Source organism: Columba livia, chromosome 7 (assembly GCF_036013475.1).
Source record: "Columba livia isolate bColLiv1 breed racing homer chromosome 7, bColLiv1.pat.W.v2, whole genome shotgun sequence".
Lineage (NCBI taxonomy): Eukaryota > Metazoa > Chordata > Aves > Columbiformes > Columbidae > Columba > Columba livia.
In genome coordinates, this window is record NC_088608.1 from 17,561,223 (window position 1) to 17,577,141 (window position 15,919).

General features: G+C 41.6%; 2 protein-coding genes and 1 long non-coding RNA gene across 11 annotated transcripts in view; 1 reads left to right on the forward strand and 2 right to left on the reverse strand.

The window, feature by feature from the left end:
- Positions 1-2,807, reverse strand: part of PLA2R1 (phospholipase A2 receptor 1) — a 41,151-nt gene extending 38,344 nt beyond the window's left edge. The window contains exon 1 of one of the 2 annotated variants that reach the window (XM_065069631.1): positions 2,682-2,807. In XM_065069631.1, the coding sequence (XP_064925703.1) occupies positions 2,682-2,790 (109 nt within the window). In that variant the 5' untranslated portion in view covers positions 2,791-2,807. Of the gene's footprint in view, positions 1-569; positions 2,612-2,681 lie in introns of those variants that run through there. The other variant, XM_005498615.3, reaches the window with a different exon arrangement.
- Positions 2,808-6,163: 3,356 nt separating this feature from the next.
- The window catches only part of ITGB6 (integrin subunit beta 6), a 55,302-nt gene continuing 45,546 nt past the window's right edge, over positions 6,164-15,919 (reverse strand). For 4 of the 8 annotated variants that reach the window (XM_065069634.1, XM_065069635.1, XM_065069633.1 and 1 more), the window contains one exon: positions 6,164-6,952. In XM_065069634.1, the coding sequence (XP_064925706.1) occupies positions 6,695-6,952 (258 nt within the window). In that variant the 3' untranslated portion in view covers positions 6,164-6,694. Of the gene's footprint in view, positions 6,953-11,743; positions 14,645-15,919 lie in introns of those variants that run through there. The other 4 variants (XM_005498616.3, XM_021290832.2, XM_021290829.2 and 1 more) reach the window with 2 other exon arrangements.
- On the forward strand, positions 8,633-14,132 carry LOC135579908 (uncharacterized). Its single transcript, XR_010473836.1, has 2 exons — positions 8,633-9,977; positions 10,411-14,132. It is a non-coding gene; the product is annotated as an uncharacterized LOC135579908 (long non-coding RNA).

The window sequence follows — 15,919 nt, forward strand, 5'->3', positions numbered from 1 at the left end:
ACAAATGTTTAACTGAGCATATAGACTAAAAAAATGAGGCCAGCTGAGGAACTGGAAATCAGGAAAACATGAACCTATAACAGCTCAGCTATTTCATTCATTCTGAAATCCAATGGTAATTAACCCATGGAGTTCCTCTCATGTTATAGGCAAGACATTTATTTTATGCCTCAGGAGATAATACATTGAAAACTTGAGCAGCACTTCCATTTTGCCTTGAAATTTTACAGTGATGATTTCTGCCACGTGTGCTTTCTAGCTGGTATAATTCACTACCCTTAACAATCTGAACCAGTCACAAAACACCTCGCAAACTGACATAGGCCACTTCTAAAGTATGAGATGCAGAGACGCAGCCAGGTGCTGTGCCTGGGTTTAGCACATACAGTTTAGGCATAGCTCTAGAAAATAAAGGTTTTTCAAGCAGCAGTGGGACAGTACTGTGTAACAGACAGATGACCAGCTCTACCAATGTAACATGCACACAAAAGGCAGGACAGAGAGGATATATGTTATGGAGAGGCTATTGGTTACAGATTCTACAGAGTGCATCAAGCAGTCTGGCTTACAGAGTGGATGGAGTCACGCTGTAGATTGCATCACTGGTAACAGGCTGTTTTCCACATGTCTATAGGCACTGGTAGCTTGTGATGGTGCAGGAGCCGGGGACAGCCCTTCTGACTGGCAGCAGGTGAGAACCAGCCTGTTACATGTAATTGCATCTCCCAAGTACCCAGCAGCTGTCCTATGTTAAGTCCTTAACAGTTTGGGGCCAAACAAGCAAGGTTCCTTTTATTCACTGTATTTCTATTGCACTCAAGTGTCTGAACTCACTGAAAAACCATCAGATAACACCCTGTGACAGATACCCAGCTTGTCCCTTTGCTTTTGAGTTTTCTGTGCAGTTTGTGCTGGTTTCATTCTTCTTATCCAACCCAGTCCTCCATGGGTGACACAGCTGTCTCTATCTGCGTGGCCAGAAAGGGGTTTTGCCACTCATGCTAAGGCTTATCTTTCCCACAGTGGTCTTATCTTGGTTGACCAAGAAAATACACAGTTATTTGCTAGATAGGTGGAAGCTGGGATGTTGTTAGCACCAGTAAACAGTGATTATTAAGGTTAATTCACCATGATACTAGGATTCACACTTAAAGTTCTTATGCAAATTCCCAGTCTATCTTGACCTCAACACCCCACAGGAGCTCCCATACAGCAAGTTCCTGAGGGTGGGCAACACCACAACCCAAAGATGAAGGATTCTCAACCTTTGAATGCCTTTATCTGTAAGGCTCTTAGGAGTTGCAATGACTGCTAAGAAAAGATAAGGGTCTTATACAGTCTGTACAAACAACCCAGCTGGAGGATCTGTGTGAATAACAGTGTTTCCCGTTTCATTCTGCAACAACTTATCCCAAGAACAGCCAGACTCTAATTCTTGAGCCACACAGCCTGCTTCACAGTGTGGTTTCCGCTCCCCAACTACAAAATGCAATTGGCAAGACAGCTGTGCTGCCTAAGGGCTGCCAGGTAACTGCCAGCTTGAGGCAGAGGTAAGACACAGAGCTGGCAGGCTGAGTGACAGCTCCACAGACCCCAGCTCAGCCCTCTCAAGTGGGCAAGGAGACAACTGGAACAACACCAAGCCCTAGGAATGCTTTTAGGACTCCTCTCAGCTTGTGAAGCTATACCATCCATTTTAGAGGTGTTCTCATAGAAGGGTTTTATTCCAAAGTTCCTGAGGTCAGGGAATATTCCTGTGCTCAAAATCCTGCAGCTGAAGACCTGCAAGCTGCAGAAGACCCACAGAGAAAGGGAGTTATCATATGCTTTAGGAACTATCCCTTTGGAAACATCTCACTTCTCATATCCAGGCCCCTCCATACAAGGACAAGGTGACAAGAAACAAGGACCCAGAAGCAAAGCCTCCAGCTGATGTGAAGCCACAGATGAAGAACTGACCAGTACCTCCAAGTTCCTGTTTACTTAGGTTCAACACTTCCAATAATGAATAAATGGCTGTAACAAAACTAGGGGAACAAGATATCTTCATTTCCTTCCTCCTCACCTCCCACTTCCTTCCCCCTCAAAACCAGTGAGAATTGCTTATGCAGTAATAAAGAAAATAACTGGAATTTATTTGGAAAAAAAAAAAAATCTCCATTCCCTCTGGGTGCAATGAAAGCACTAGGCAGGGAAATAACAAGTGGGGAGGACAAAAAGGGAGCAAGGCACAGCCAGAGGGGCAGGTTCACATGGGTTCAGTGCCCGTCCCGGCCAGTCACGCCTCCCAAACTCCTCACTCCTGTGCAGAACGAGACCTTCACCCTATCCAAATCCCCTGGCTGCGGTCGAGCTAACCCCGGTAAGAAACTCGGCCGCGCCTTGACAGGGCCCGGCCGCCCGCAGTGCCCAGAGCCGCCGGGGTTCAGCAGAGAGCACGGACAGCACTCCGAAGCGGGAGGCCAACGGGCTTCCTCCCCGCTGCAAGCCCCGCACGGAGGGACGGAGCTGGGGAGCGGCCCGGGGGCGAACGAGTCAGCCCGGTGCGGAGCGGGGACGCCGCCGCTGCCCGACCAAAGGCGCCCCCGACCCGCCGCGGAGTCCCCGGCTCCGCGCCCCGCGCCGCCCCCGTCTCCCTCCCACCTTCTCCCTCCCCGGGCCGCCCCCGAGGCGTCACTCACTCCGAAGGGAGGGCACCTCGTCCCGGCTGAGGGCGGCGGCGCCCCGCGCCGGGCCGCGGCCGGCAAGGAGCAGGCAGCACGCCAGGAGCCGCAACCGCATGGCCAGCATAGCAGCGGCACTGCGCCCACCCGCTTCGCTCCACGCCAGGGGACCAGCCCCGCCGAGCCCTGCCCAGCCCTGCCCCGGGGAGGGCAGAGTAGCGATCCCACCCCGGAGACGCCCCGCGGCGGGAGGAGGAGCGGCCCAGACGGGCGGCCCGCGGGCTCCTTCCGTGCGGCCGCGGGAGGGGCGCGGGGCAGTCCCGCTGGAGCCGCCCTCCGAGCGTGTCCCTCCCTCCCGCCCGCGTCCCCGGGAGCGGCCGCCGGCAACCCCGGCAGGGGCGACGCCGCCGGAGACCGTTCGTGGAAACGCCACTCATGCAGCTCGGGCCCTCTGCCCAGGTCACAGTTGTGAGTTCAAGCGTACAAAAAACTCTGTTACTAATCTTATTTTCCCTTTGAAAACACTTACATTCTCGTGCCTATGTATCAGGTACTTCTATCACGAAAAGAACTAGAAAATTACAGTCACCGGAGGTAGGAGACCACTGATAACACTGTCCATGTTCACAGGTATGCTGCCGTGTCCCTGAGCATTCCCACTTTTACAGACCCCACTCAGAAATCGTTTTTTAGCCAGGTCAGTTTGTCAAATCGAATTTTACATTTTGGCATGGAGAAAAATAATTGCCTTCTTCCATTCTGTTAATCTCTGTCATTCAGCTGAATATTTATGGGAGCTGCCACACATGGCTCGAGTTTCAGTCCTCCGAAAGCTACGAATAGCAGAGGGAAGGTCAAAAGCAGAACCTCTGAGTTAAAGATAAGAGGAGTTTTACCAGAATCAGCAGGACAGTTCCTTTTAAATCTGACTAAGCGTATTTCTGCATTATTCTTCACGTGTAGTGGACAAATATGTTTATTTATACATAAATGTATCAAAATGAATGTACAGTGTTGGAACATAACTGAAACGTCCGTAACACCATTAGCCTCTGTTCCTCCATGTCCGCCTCAGTTGTAGTGTAAGGATGGACACCTAAACCTCTGGGCTTGTGGGAAGCTTCTCACTGGTGGTTTGGTATAAGAAGGGACTGAGAAGCAAGGGAAGCCAAACAGAAAGAAGCTGATAACTGGAGGGATTTCTCCCAGTTTAACAGATGATAAATATGTCTGGCAGAGAAGAACAAACAGCAGGAAACATTGCTGAACAAGCTGTTCTAGAAGTGACCTGATTTTGCAAGACAGAAGGGTTGTAACTCTCAAGGAGCTGTAATGTATTTCTCAGGAAAGCTGCAACTTTCAGAGAATTTCAGATTTTGAGAGAAGTATGTTACTGAGCCATTTATGGAAATCTGGCAACTTGGAAAAATCTAAATCTCTTCAGGAGTATTTGGCCTCTGCTTTGAATATCGAGCTTTGGAAAAAGGGCTCTCTTGCTCCAAAACCTGCTCCTGGGTCACACTGAGCAAATCACACTGTGTTTGTGGTACCACATTTAAAAAGAAAGGTGCCACTGAGCAAAAATGGGGCTGGTCTGGGATGAGGGAAGGAGTCCCACCTCAGGTGGATTTTTCTGCTCATTTCAGTAAGATCAAAATAAGCACGTTCTGATTATGGATTCCCAATAATGAATGTATCAACAATGTTATTGTTAATATTTTGCTAAATGCTAATTAACAACATAGTAATTCTGAATAGTTTTCCTTCTGTTTTTTCTTTGATACTCAGATTTTCCTCTTTGACTGAACAGTTTTTACTAAAGTAGTAAATTGCTTCTAGTGCAGCTGCAGTTATACTGGCCTGGGTATTTCCAGCCAAGCTGTACCTAGTGAAGTTTTTCACAATGAGAACTTCCCCAGGGAAGTGGTGGATTCTTCAACATTGGGCACTTTAAAGATTCAGCTGGGCAGGGTGTTGGGCCATACTATCTAGACCATGCTTTTGCCAACAAAGGTTGGACAAGATGATCTTTTTGGTCCCTTCCAACCCAGTATTCTATGATTCTGCGATTCTACTTAATTGCAATAGTAAGACTCCCTTGCTAGCATAGTGACTTGCAAAACCAACATGGTTGGCAACATTTTCTGAAGTAAACTTGATAACACAGTTTATATTATCTTGCAAATTAAATTGCATAACTTAACAATTTGATTGATTTGTAGCTTTACCTAACTTCCTTCAAGGAATTTGCTGTAGTGATTTGGCTCCTTTACCTTCTGTCTGGAGCCCACTTTCTGCAAATATTTTTCTCTTCCTGTCTTGGTTGATGATCTATGCAGTTGTCTGAGCTCATCTGCCTTTGCTATTTAGGTACTCTGCACAGATTTTCAAAACTGCCTCCTGTCTTTGCTTAGAGGTTCTCAGCCTTCTTTAGGAGGCCCATACATAGATACTAACCCAGTGCACATGTATGGCCTTCAGTCACAACTACAAGCCCTCATCAAATTCACACTAATTCCATTAATTCCCCTTTCTTACAAACCCATTGCTTTTCCAAGACACACACGCACAGATCCAGTGTGCCATGTGCTCAGCATCCTCTCATGCAGTAATTTCTGTTCCTAATTCGAAATCTGAGGCCAGGTCCCCTATGTTTTTTTCCTACCAACCAGAATGGGAATACCAAACCAGAGAATAGCTAGGAAGAGGAGTCAGGACCAAAATTGCTTTCAGTGGCCATGCCCAGCAAGCAACAATTCTGTCTTTTTCAGAGTTTGGCTCCAAAAAATGAAAGTTACCAGGCATCTCAGGTCAACTCTCAAGTTTGTATTCATCTTCCATTCGCTTACAAGTTTCCCCATTACCGCAGACTCAAAACTACACTCATTATCAGTTCTGCCACTCCAGTTAGACCTGGCTACAGGCACTACAGGCACTGCTTACACCATCCCTACCTCGTCTGACACACCTCAGCCATGCCCAGCAACACCCCTTTTCCTTTCGGCAGCTCCACCTGCACGTTCCTGTCACACCACTCTGTCCTCCCGTGCTGCTGGGTGACTGCTGCTGGCTCTGCAGTTTCGGTCCCGTCAGCCCACAGCAGGTCAGACGACCCTACAGGACAGCTTACACTGGCCAGTTTCAGGTTAACTGAAAACCCTAGCTGCAAACTGCCAGTTTAATGTTCATCAGTCAGAATGTGTTTTCCCAAATGTGACTCTTAAGTTTTATTAGCTAGCTGTTCATAGCTTTAGGCTGGAAACAGCTTTTTCAAAAATGAAAAATTCCCTTATAAGGGTGGCACCAAGAGCATTAAAACAGCCTTGTGGTTCTAAAACTCTGCTAGATAGCTACTGTTACTGCCTGCACATGAAATGGAAAGAGTAACTGCCTACATGGCTGTTACTGTGCCACAGGAGCCACCCCCCAATGAATCCTCACTTTTCCAAACCCTCAGTCCTTCCTCTTTCAGTAAATGCTGACGTGACACAAATACAGAATGGTTTGTTAGAATATAGATGCTTTACTATTGGATAAACATTTTACTGTTACTATAAATCTAGCATGTCAAACTGGCTGTTCATTGGCATAGTATCAGGTTCAATAGCAGTCAGACATTTATGTAATCCATCCAATGCAGCATTAAAGGAAAAAATCAAATACTGCAATACTTGCAATAAACCAAAGCTGGGTAATGGGGCCAGAACAGCCTGTGGCCCATCCACATTAATTTCTCAAAGCCTGTCTTCGCCTTATCCTTTCTCTTTGAAATCCTTGGCACAGCCATACCTGGTATGTCATTCATCCTTCCCTGTAACAGTCATTTTTTTGCTGTTCTTCTCCTTTTGTCACAAGGGTTCCTGTTCTATACTTACCCAATACAAAGTCTGCCTTCCTTACCTGTATTTTTCCCATATTCAAGGCTTTTAAGCAAATCCTCGTTTCACTAATATATATACACACCAATGCCATGCATTTTTCATAATTTTAGCTACCTACAGTTAAAGCAAAAATACACATATGCTTATAAGTTACATACACTGCAGTTCCAAATGCTCCTTAGCAGTGGGGCTGGAAGGATATGGGTAAAACAGAGGGTGAAGAGCTCTTTGCAGCATCCCAAACATTCTGTCAGCATCTCCACAGGGAACACCGAGAAAACAGGGAAGTGGCTGTGGCTCAGTGTTACCTATTGAACATCCTCTCTTGTACTCCTTGAGGGTAGGGACGTGATCATGTTGTGCAGGAAACAGTCTTGGATTTTCCCTTGATTGCCATTTACTGAACCTCTGAGAAAAGCAAGTGTTAAGTCAGAACTTTGGATTAGTAAAGCAAAAGTAAATCACACTGACACCATAGAAAGGGAAATTACATGCAGAGCAAATAGTCAGTACAACTCTATTTTTGTCTGCAGTGTTCATTCAGCTTTTAACTACTTCTGCTCTCAGCTGCCCCACGTCTGAATTCAATGGCCTAGACAGCCTATGCCTAGACATGTTTTCCAGATTATTCCTGTCCCTGTTAACTGGCGCAGGTTTACAGAGCTGAGAGCCGTAACATGTAGCTGATCCACCGGTTAAAGCATTTAAAGAATTCATCATGTAACTGACCTCAGTATTTAATTTAAATCTTCAGCTCTGGCAAATAAGCTAATTCGTTGCTTAAATTTTAAGCATTTATATGCTTCTAATGACTTCAAGCCTTTGTGTACGCCCACCCACATCTCTGCGGTAACTGAGACCCATAAGTACTTTGCTAACTTGGAGTCAGCTTGCTTTAAAACACACATGGCTGCCATCAAGTACTATTATAGTGAAATCAACAGTAGAATAAGACGGCCAATTTTTGCAAAGATTTGCTACAAAAAAGTATTTAGTGTGTTCCCAAGAAAAGATAATAATATGAGATTGTAGGTTTGTTTACTGAACAAACCTATGATGCATTGTATTTAATACCAGAAGTTACACATACTGTGATCAACAAATGTTATACTTTTTAAACAAACCAATAAAACAATAATTTAATTACTTAGCAGACATTTTAGAATAAGTATAAATCGCATAAAACTTTCACAACTTTTGTTAAGAGTTTAAACGCACCTGAGAGACTGACAGTTTTCTCTGTGTTTCTCAATTGTATGCAAACAGGTTTGTAGGGGAAGCCATTCCTGATTTGTACACTGTGTTAACCAATTCCTTAAGCACAAGCCTTCTTCATTATTAGAATGAGGCTTCATAAATCAGGGTAATAGGGAATAAACAGATTCCACTATAAAAAAATGGGAGTGGACCATGATTCTGACAAAGAAGCATCTTGGACACTTTTTATCGGCTCCAGGGAAAATGATGCTTTCAAGTCCAAGTCCTTCAGTCAGTGTGTCCCCTCCATGCCGGTGTGTCCGCACTGTCCCCCCAGCCAGCACTGGCAGTTTTGGCATCAGAGCTGCAAGGCAGCAAAGTGGGAATCCAAACCTGCTGCTGCTGGTCTCCAGTGGCCACCACCAAACCCCCTCTTGCCGGGTCCCATTGCCTCTGTGTGCATCCTGTTGATTTAATGCTGACTGAAGCAAGAGTGTGTCTGTGAGCTGAGCTTGGCTTTGCTATAAACTGGAGTGGGCAGAAGTGAGGGTTGGGTATGGCCTTAAGTTTTGTCATTTACTAAGAAAAACTTAGGAAGGACAACCACTGATAACCTACCATCAATTTAGTTGGTAAAAGAAAACTTGCCTGGGTGTAAAACTCCGAAAAAGGATACGCACTTGCAGGAATTCTAGGGCATGATGTATACCCGGTGCTGACATGACTGCACAGGCTGGCAGAGGGTGTGCCTGTGCACCTTGTACACTCCTGCACAGGAGAGCTGACCTTTTTTTTCCAGTTGTGCACACACATTTAGACTCAGAAATCCCGCAGCTAATGGAAACATTTACTCTCCTCATTAGAGATATGCACACAGAGAAATCCAAAGCAATTTTACTTTCCCAGGTGGAACAATTTTTGCATTAGATACCTTACTTTGCATTCAATAAAAAAAATAAACTTTTATTTTTTGTTATTTTCAATATTTTGTTTTGTGGCAAATCAGATACACAGTCTCATATGTGAGGACTGAAGAACCAGAAATTAAGAAAGTCCGCAAGCCGGAGCTCACATTGGCTTCACATAGTGTTAGGAACTGTCTTCATTGCTTACATAATTATAAGTTATGTAATATACATAATATTATATATTTTTTATACTATATAGAATATAGACTATAAGTTGTATTATAAGTTATATAATACACACACACACACACACACACACACAGACGCATATGAGTAGGTACCACTTGCTAAAATTTCTGCTCTCTTCTCTGAATTTTATGCTGGCAAGACAATGGAACAATCAAAAATATTTTTCCTTTGCATCCTTCCAGGCTCAAATAGAAAATTTCTTAACAAGCACGAGAAATGAAATTAGATAGATAAAATCCAATGATCTTTAGTCACTTATTGTTCGTTTCAGGTAGGAGAGTTGCATGTGCTGGTGGATTGTTCCTGTGAAAGAACCAGAGACATCTGCAAGAATTAATTTCTCTGCAGGGAAATTCTGATTACTATTATGAAGTTGAGTTTATCATCAGATGCAAATGTGCAGTCAAAAAACTTAAATGCTTTAATTGCAATAGAGTAGATGCACTGACTATGAGTCACTGAAAGGCTCTAATGACTTTCTAACCAGAGGGAATGTCTTGCCACGGATGCTATTAAACCAGTCAAGCCAGGTATCTTGGCCTTTGATATGGAGAAAGGCAGGAAAATTCCCAGATATTAATCTTTCTTCTCCATTATCTCCTTAGAATCTCAACATGGAAGAACTCAAATTTAACCTAAATTAATTAAATTGGGGATGGTACAGCAAATCACATAAACTGAATTAAACATGTTCAGACACTTGTGTCCTTACTTTGGAAGAAAGATTAACTAGATAAAGACCAGTCCAATTCGAAGTGAACATTGTGCACACAGTTTTCATGTGGATTAATCCAGCCCACAATGAATTCCTACAGGTATTTTGGAAGGAATTTCCTGAGCACCTCTAGTGGACAAACCCTAAGGGACAGTCTTTCCACAAGCTCTGGGATGCTGACTCCTCACCTACAGGAAACACTGGGTTCAGTGAGAAGCCTCTATCTGATCACTCTATCTGATCAAGCCCCATACCTGCCAGGTTCAGAGTGCATCGGAATGGGAATCCAAATCTGTAGTCTATGGGAGGGAGATGTTGAACTGGTTTCTTTCAGCTGCTGTCCCAGACAGGAGGAACACAAGAGGTACAGAGCACCGTATTCCTAAAAAGTCAAATTCTTTTGCTTGTACATGTTTCTTTTGATTGTCATTTTGTGTGTTGGGTCATGGACACATTGTCCCAAAGGACCAAAGAACTTTTGCTCTTTGCAGACACTGGGGGGAGGGGAGAAGGGGGAAATGTGTCAAAGGGTTTTGTAACAATTCATTGATTTCGAAGATTTCTAGGAATCTTAGCCTGAACTGTTTTTCCCTAGTTTAATATATTTTCAAGCTTAATTTCCCCATAATTTTTGAGATTATTTGGATCTTTTGTTTAGTTGTTTTTTTTTCCTGTTTGGATTGGGATGGGGTTTTTGTTGTTTACCTTTTTTCCAATATCTCTCATTTTTCAAATCAACTGGACCTAAAATAGAAGAACTGGGAGTTTGTTACATGGTCGTTATGCTATAATTATAGGTCTGATAGGTCAATTGAGAGTTATAGAGAAAGCAAGTTTTAACCTCTCACCTAAGAAGATCAACAGGAGATGCAATTTGCCTCTGAACTAGAGTTACTAACTTTGAAGACGGAAGCTGGTGGTACACACTTTTCCAAATACAGGTAACATCCAGCTGCTGAACACTAAAGAGAATTTTCCTGTTTCTTCATACATAAATATCTTGGTTTTATTTACACTCCTACCTGTTCTAAATGTGGAAACAGTAATGAAAAACCACTCTGTCGAGAAAAGTTACCCTGTGGAAAAAGGTATGTAAAAAAATACATCGTGCCATAAGAACTTCATCTCTCTGAATACAGAAATGTCTTGAGACTATTTTAAATTATCTGAGTTGATTAAAAATAAATCTAAACTGTAGTGTAAATAGCATGAGGAAGGGAGAGGTTGCAACAGAATTCTGGTTTTGTTTTCTCTGCTTTTGCGTGATGGCTGGAAGAAGAGAGTGACTGATCCAGCTACAAGAAACAAAATTCTCTTCTACCAAGGTCTTTGAAAAGCAAAAGCCTTTGTATTTTTCTTCACTACCTGCCATTGTTGTGCTTTTGTTTCTGTCAATATAAGCTGATACGCACATCAGTGAAAACACAGGAAAAAAGTTTCTAAGCATGAACCATGCCTAAAAACAAATAAATGTATTGACTTTTGGGGTAGAATACATTCTAAATTACATGCCTTGAGTATACATTAAGCAACTGTATCAGTTTCAGTATTCACAATCCACTGTGAAATGCAAGAAGACATGATCTTATTGTATACCTGGAGAATATGACTGGCTTGAACTACAGTTCTGTCAAGGTGGCAGAGGAATGTTCTGTTTCCCAGAGCAGGAAATTAGCAGACATCAGAATATGTGACTTTTCATTAGAGGAAAAAAAGAAGAGGCAACTTGCAGATTACACAAAAAATAAGCACTTTGCCATGTAGTTCCAAAAATACATTACTGCTGTAACACTTACAAAATGAGTGGATTATTAGCTTCAAGCAACTTGTGCAATTTAGAGATCACTGTATACCATATGTAACCAATCAGAGATCCCAAAATGTGTTGTTTACAGCATTCATCCATTAACTAATTTCCTTGAAAAGTAAAAGCATCATGAACAGAAGAAAATCCAGACCTGTTAAAGCCCAGGTGCTATCTTAAAAAAGCAGGGGAGAGGAGTTATAAAATAAGCTCTAGGTTATGCCAAAGCATGAGAAATTTACTAGGATTAATGAAATCATGTGAAAAACATTATAAAAGCACATGCTGAAATGGAAAATTAAGAACAATAAAAGCATATTTTAACATGCATTCAACATTACAATTTTTATTCAAAGTTAAGTAAATCTGTTTCTAGAGAAACAAGTTGTGTCAAATAAGACTCAGATAAAAATTATCCTTTCTTTTTTTTGGTTTCAGGTTGCGTGTGATAAGATTTATGGGGTAATAATTCCCTTACACCCAGTGCAAAACAAACTTGGGTATATGTACAATGGTAGACAAGATATGGAGATAATTGCACTTGACATCTGAGCCTTCTATCCCAGACTCATTACCCACTAGTTATATTATAAAACAAAGCTGAATGCAGTCTGAACATACACAATACAGGTTAACATGAAACTTATATAAATCAAATGAAAAATTATCCATTTAACATACACTACTGAAATTACTGTTCTACAGGTACACAAATACCATGAATTTGCTAATGATTATTCTTTTATTTAGTTTAGGTCTTCAGTGAACAGAAGCATTATTATTAAAAATGTTTTGGCCACTCTCAAGGTCCAGCCTCAGGCCAAAACAGTGTTCATGAGGAGAGCAGAAAGACTTTCTCATCCTATTCACCACAAATAAAACCACTCATAATTTGGTGAAGAAAAAAAAAAAAGAAGAAGAAGAAAAACATGAACTTTGGTACAAATGCTACAAGATAAAAATAATACAGTTAATAAAAAACAAGATGAACACCACTCTTATTTCTAGGGTGAATGCCAAGTAAGATCTTGAAAGTTCTTGAAATCTGGGACTTCAGTCAAAATTTATAATCTAAATTCATGCTGTTAAAAGAACGGCTCATGTGAATGAGCCTAGTTCTTGGATATTCCTCAATAACAGAGACCTTCCTCACCAAGTCCTTCTATTTTCTCTCTTGTGATGGATTCTTAATTATCTGAGTGATTTCCAACCTGACGATGTTGAAGATGCATAGAGCATTTACAGCACAGTCAGTCACAGCAAGGAAATTGCAAAACATCCTGCCTGATTTCTGTATATCTTTGATAATTTGGAGAGAGATTACTAGGAGTCATTGGACTGTAAACATCGCCTGCCTTCCTAATTGGATCTTTGCTGATGAGCAGAAGAGGATGATGGGAAGAGAACAGGTAGATTTGTGAAATGAAATCTCCTGTAGGAGCAAGGAACGTAGACCACCAATTGCTTGATATGAAATGCGAACACCACTTTGCTAGTAATGCTTAAATACAGAAAGGTATTTCAATATTGAAATGGGCGACCTACCGAAGAAAGGCTTTCAACCCTAGTATTGAGCAGCAAAATCAGCCATCTCAGAAAAAGAAGTTAAAAGGTATTTAATAAACAGAGTAGATTTCTTACTACTTTAAAAGTAATACAAATATTTTCATTTCTTTCAGAGAAGGTTTCTCATTTGATGACTTCTACATGAAAAACTAAACAGTAACAGATAATTTACATGGACTAAGTCCAGATTTCCCTAGTCCCTCAGGCAATCCTGACCCAAGTGGAACCAGAGAGAGAATCCAGGGGCCAGCTTTGCCTCCTGTGGGTTTATTCATGTGCCAGGGAAGCAGGATTTAGTCCCATGTGTAACTTGCACTGACATCTGTGAGAGTCTAGCGGCTGGAAGGGCTGCACACATAAGCCTTTGTGCACTGTTTCCACTATGAGATATGCAGGAATACTGAAGCGTACAGATGTGAACCTGTAATCAGACTGTTCCGGTTTAATGACAACCAGCGTTTCCTTCACACTGCAATAACTTTGTGTTTAATACGTGGTTATAGTATTTCCTTCTTTCCAAAGGCATGTGATACTGTTTATTTCTCTTTGTACAGAAATATATACTATAGGCTCTAAACCACTAACAGACAGTGTTAACCAGTTAGTTTTGGTTTACAAAGATTGTTTTGTTTAAACAAATAGTTCCAGTGAAACTAAATCCTCATCTGTAGCCAGTGATTCCAGCAGGCTCTGGACCAGGCCCTAAAACAGGCGTGGGTTAGAACGAGCTAATATATCAGTCTCACATCCAGGAGTTGTAGAGGTTGCAGAGACTGAAGTTGCACAGACTTTGTAATAAATATTTACAAAGCAGACAATGAGTGTTTTAGATCAAGTATACAATTTACCATAGGGAATGTATGTAATTGTCTGTGACTGTGACCTTTGATTTCTAAGTCTCCTTTTGTAAGTACATTCATAGGTACATTTTGACCATCTATTCCAGAGTACTAAAAAATGCAGAGGAAAAGTGATATTAATGTTGTAATGTTGTAATTTTTTATGCCAGCATGTTAGCTGATTTTGCTGAGGCTTTTTTTTTTTTTTTTCCTAGTGCTACAAATGATAATGGCATTACAATTTAAGAAAAACTATTCAGTCACACAGGTAACACGAGGAACCTCTAACCTCAGTAGTTTAAGCAGCATTCATGAAAACTTGTCATTTAAAATTTAAAAAAGCCCACCAAATAGACTGGTACAAATACATTCCTAAACACAAATACATAGAATTGCATGAACAAAGTAGTATACAGCTCATTGCATATACCTATTTTCACAAAAAATAGGCTTACATATGGTATTTTTTAATCCTTAGTATTAGAAAATAAAAAATATTTTTCAAGATGAGGGGCTTTAATATTAAAGGATTTTTTAAAAACTACTAAACTTTACCACTAACATGTTTTCTATAGTTTTTCCAACACAAGATATATTTTCCCTAACAGAATGATTATACCACTGCAATGTGCAAACAAATGTCACAAAATTAGCTGAGAAGAAACAAGTGGTTTCAGATTTCCTGCTGCCAGTAAAATTAAGTTTGTAGTGTCAGATGTGTTAATAGAAATCTGCAGCCATGGTCCCATTTTGCTTTTCTTGATTCTTGTAAGTTACATTTTTAAAAGTGGTTGTTGAGCCTCTGTACAGTGGATTTGTTTCCTAAAAAAAAAAAAAAAAAAAAGAAAAAAAAAAAAAGAAGAAATGGGAGTCATGCAATGTTTAACTCATCTTGCTATTGCATCATCTGCAAGCAGATGCAGCTGCACACCACTGCCTTGTACGTGCACCAGCTAGTACCACTCCGCTCCCCTGTGTGCAGAAGATAATTTGTGCTCTACTTCATGAGATACTTGGGCCAGTAACGTGTTCGCAACAGTGGGTGATGCAGGATGTCTCTGGAAAAGCTGACACAGATTTCACAAATCTCCCAAGTCAGAGGGGATGACCTATTCCTATGGATTTGTCTATAGGCATTCTGAATCCATGCAAACTTTTATGATCCAAAATATCTTTGGATATATTGCAAGCCTCAGGCAACCATTGTGTGATGATGTCTTTTGGCTTCTTTGGAGCCTGCTGTCTCACTGTGCTTGGATGGGACAAGTCAATAAACAAACATCCCATCTTAAATTTCCCCAGGCATAATTTATAGACCAGTAACCTACCCTCCCACTCTTTCTTTTCCCTAGAGAGGACTTTTGGTATATTCTTTGTACAGTAGTTTTATACCTTTGATCATTTTAGAATAGCCTTCAGCAGCCCACTTATATCCCAAACCACTGAAATTCAGACTGGTCTATACAAAGCAGCACAAACGAGTCTAGGGTCAGGAACACACTTCCCTTCACACCTGCCTTCCAGATTAAGGTAATGCACATTGTCGAATAATGCTCTATCAAATACGTCCAATATAATTTGTGTATCATATGTTGTGGTTGGACCATTTTGAAAGCACAGGTAGTGTCTCAGCAGTGAGATGTGACTTGTTATGGTCCTCTTGCTTCAGCCACACAGACTGCCATGTGTTGGGAAAATGGCAAGTCCCACCTTGGGCTTTTAATCCTGGCCTCTCATCATTCACTTCCTATCATTTCCTCTTGTGACAGAAAAGAAAATCAAAATGCTTCTATCAAGTGTATCCTTCCCTTCCCTCTTCTCATATGAAGCTCTCCCAAAGGATTAAGAAAACATTCTCAAGGGGCCTTGCTGTAAGTAACTTATTTTTCCCATCTATAAAGCTGAAAGGCCAGCAGTGATCATTATTGCAGAAATGTCGCAGTCACAGGGCTTTGTACGAGAACAGAGCTGGGTGAACAACAGCATATCACCCGTCCATCCGACACCCACCAGAGATGCTTACTCAACATGCTTTTTTTCAAAGAGCCTCAGAAGTTGTAAATTTTTTGCAGGACAGCAAAAAAGCCAGGAGCAGAA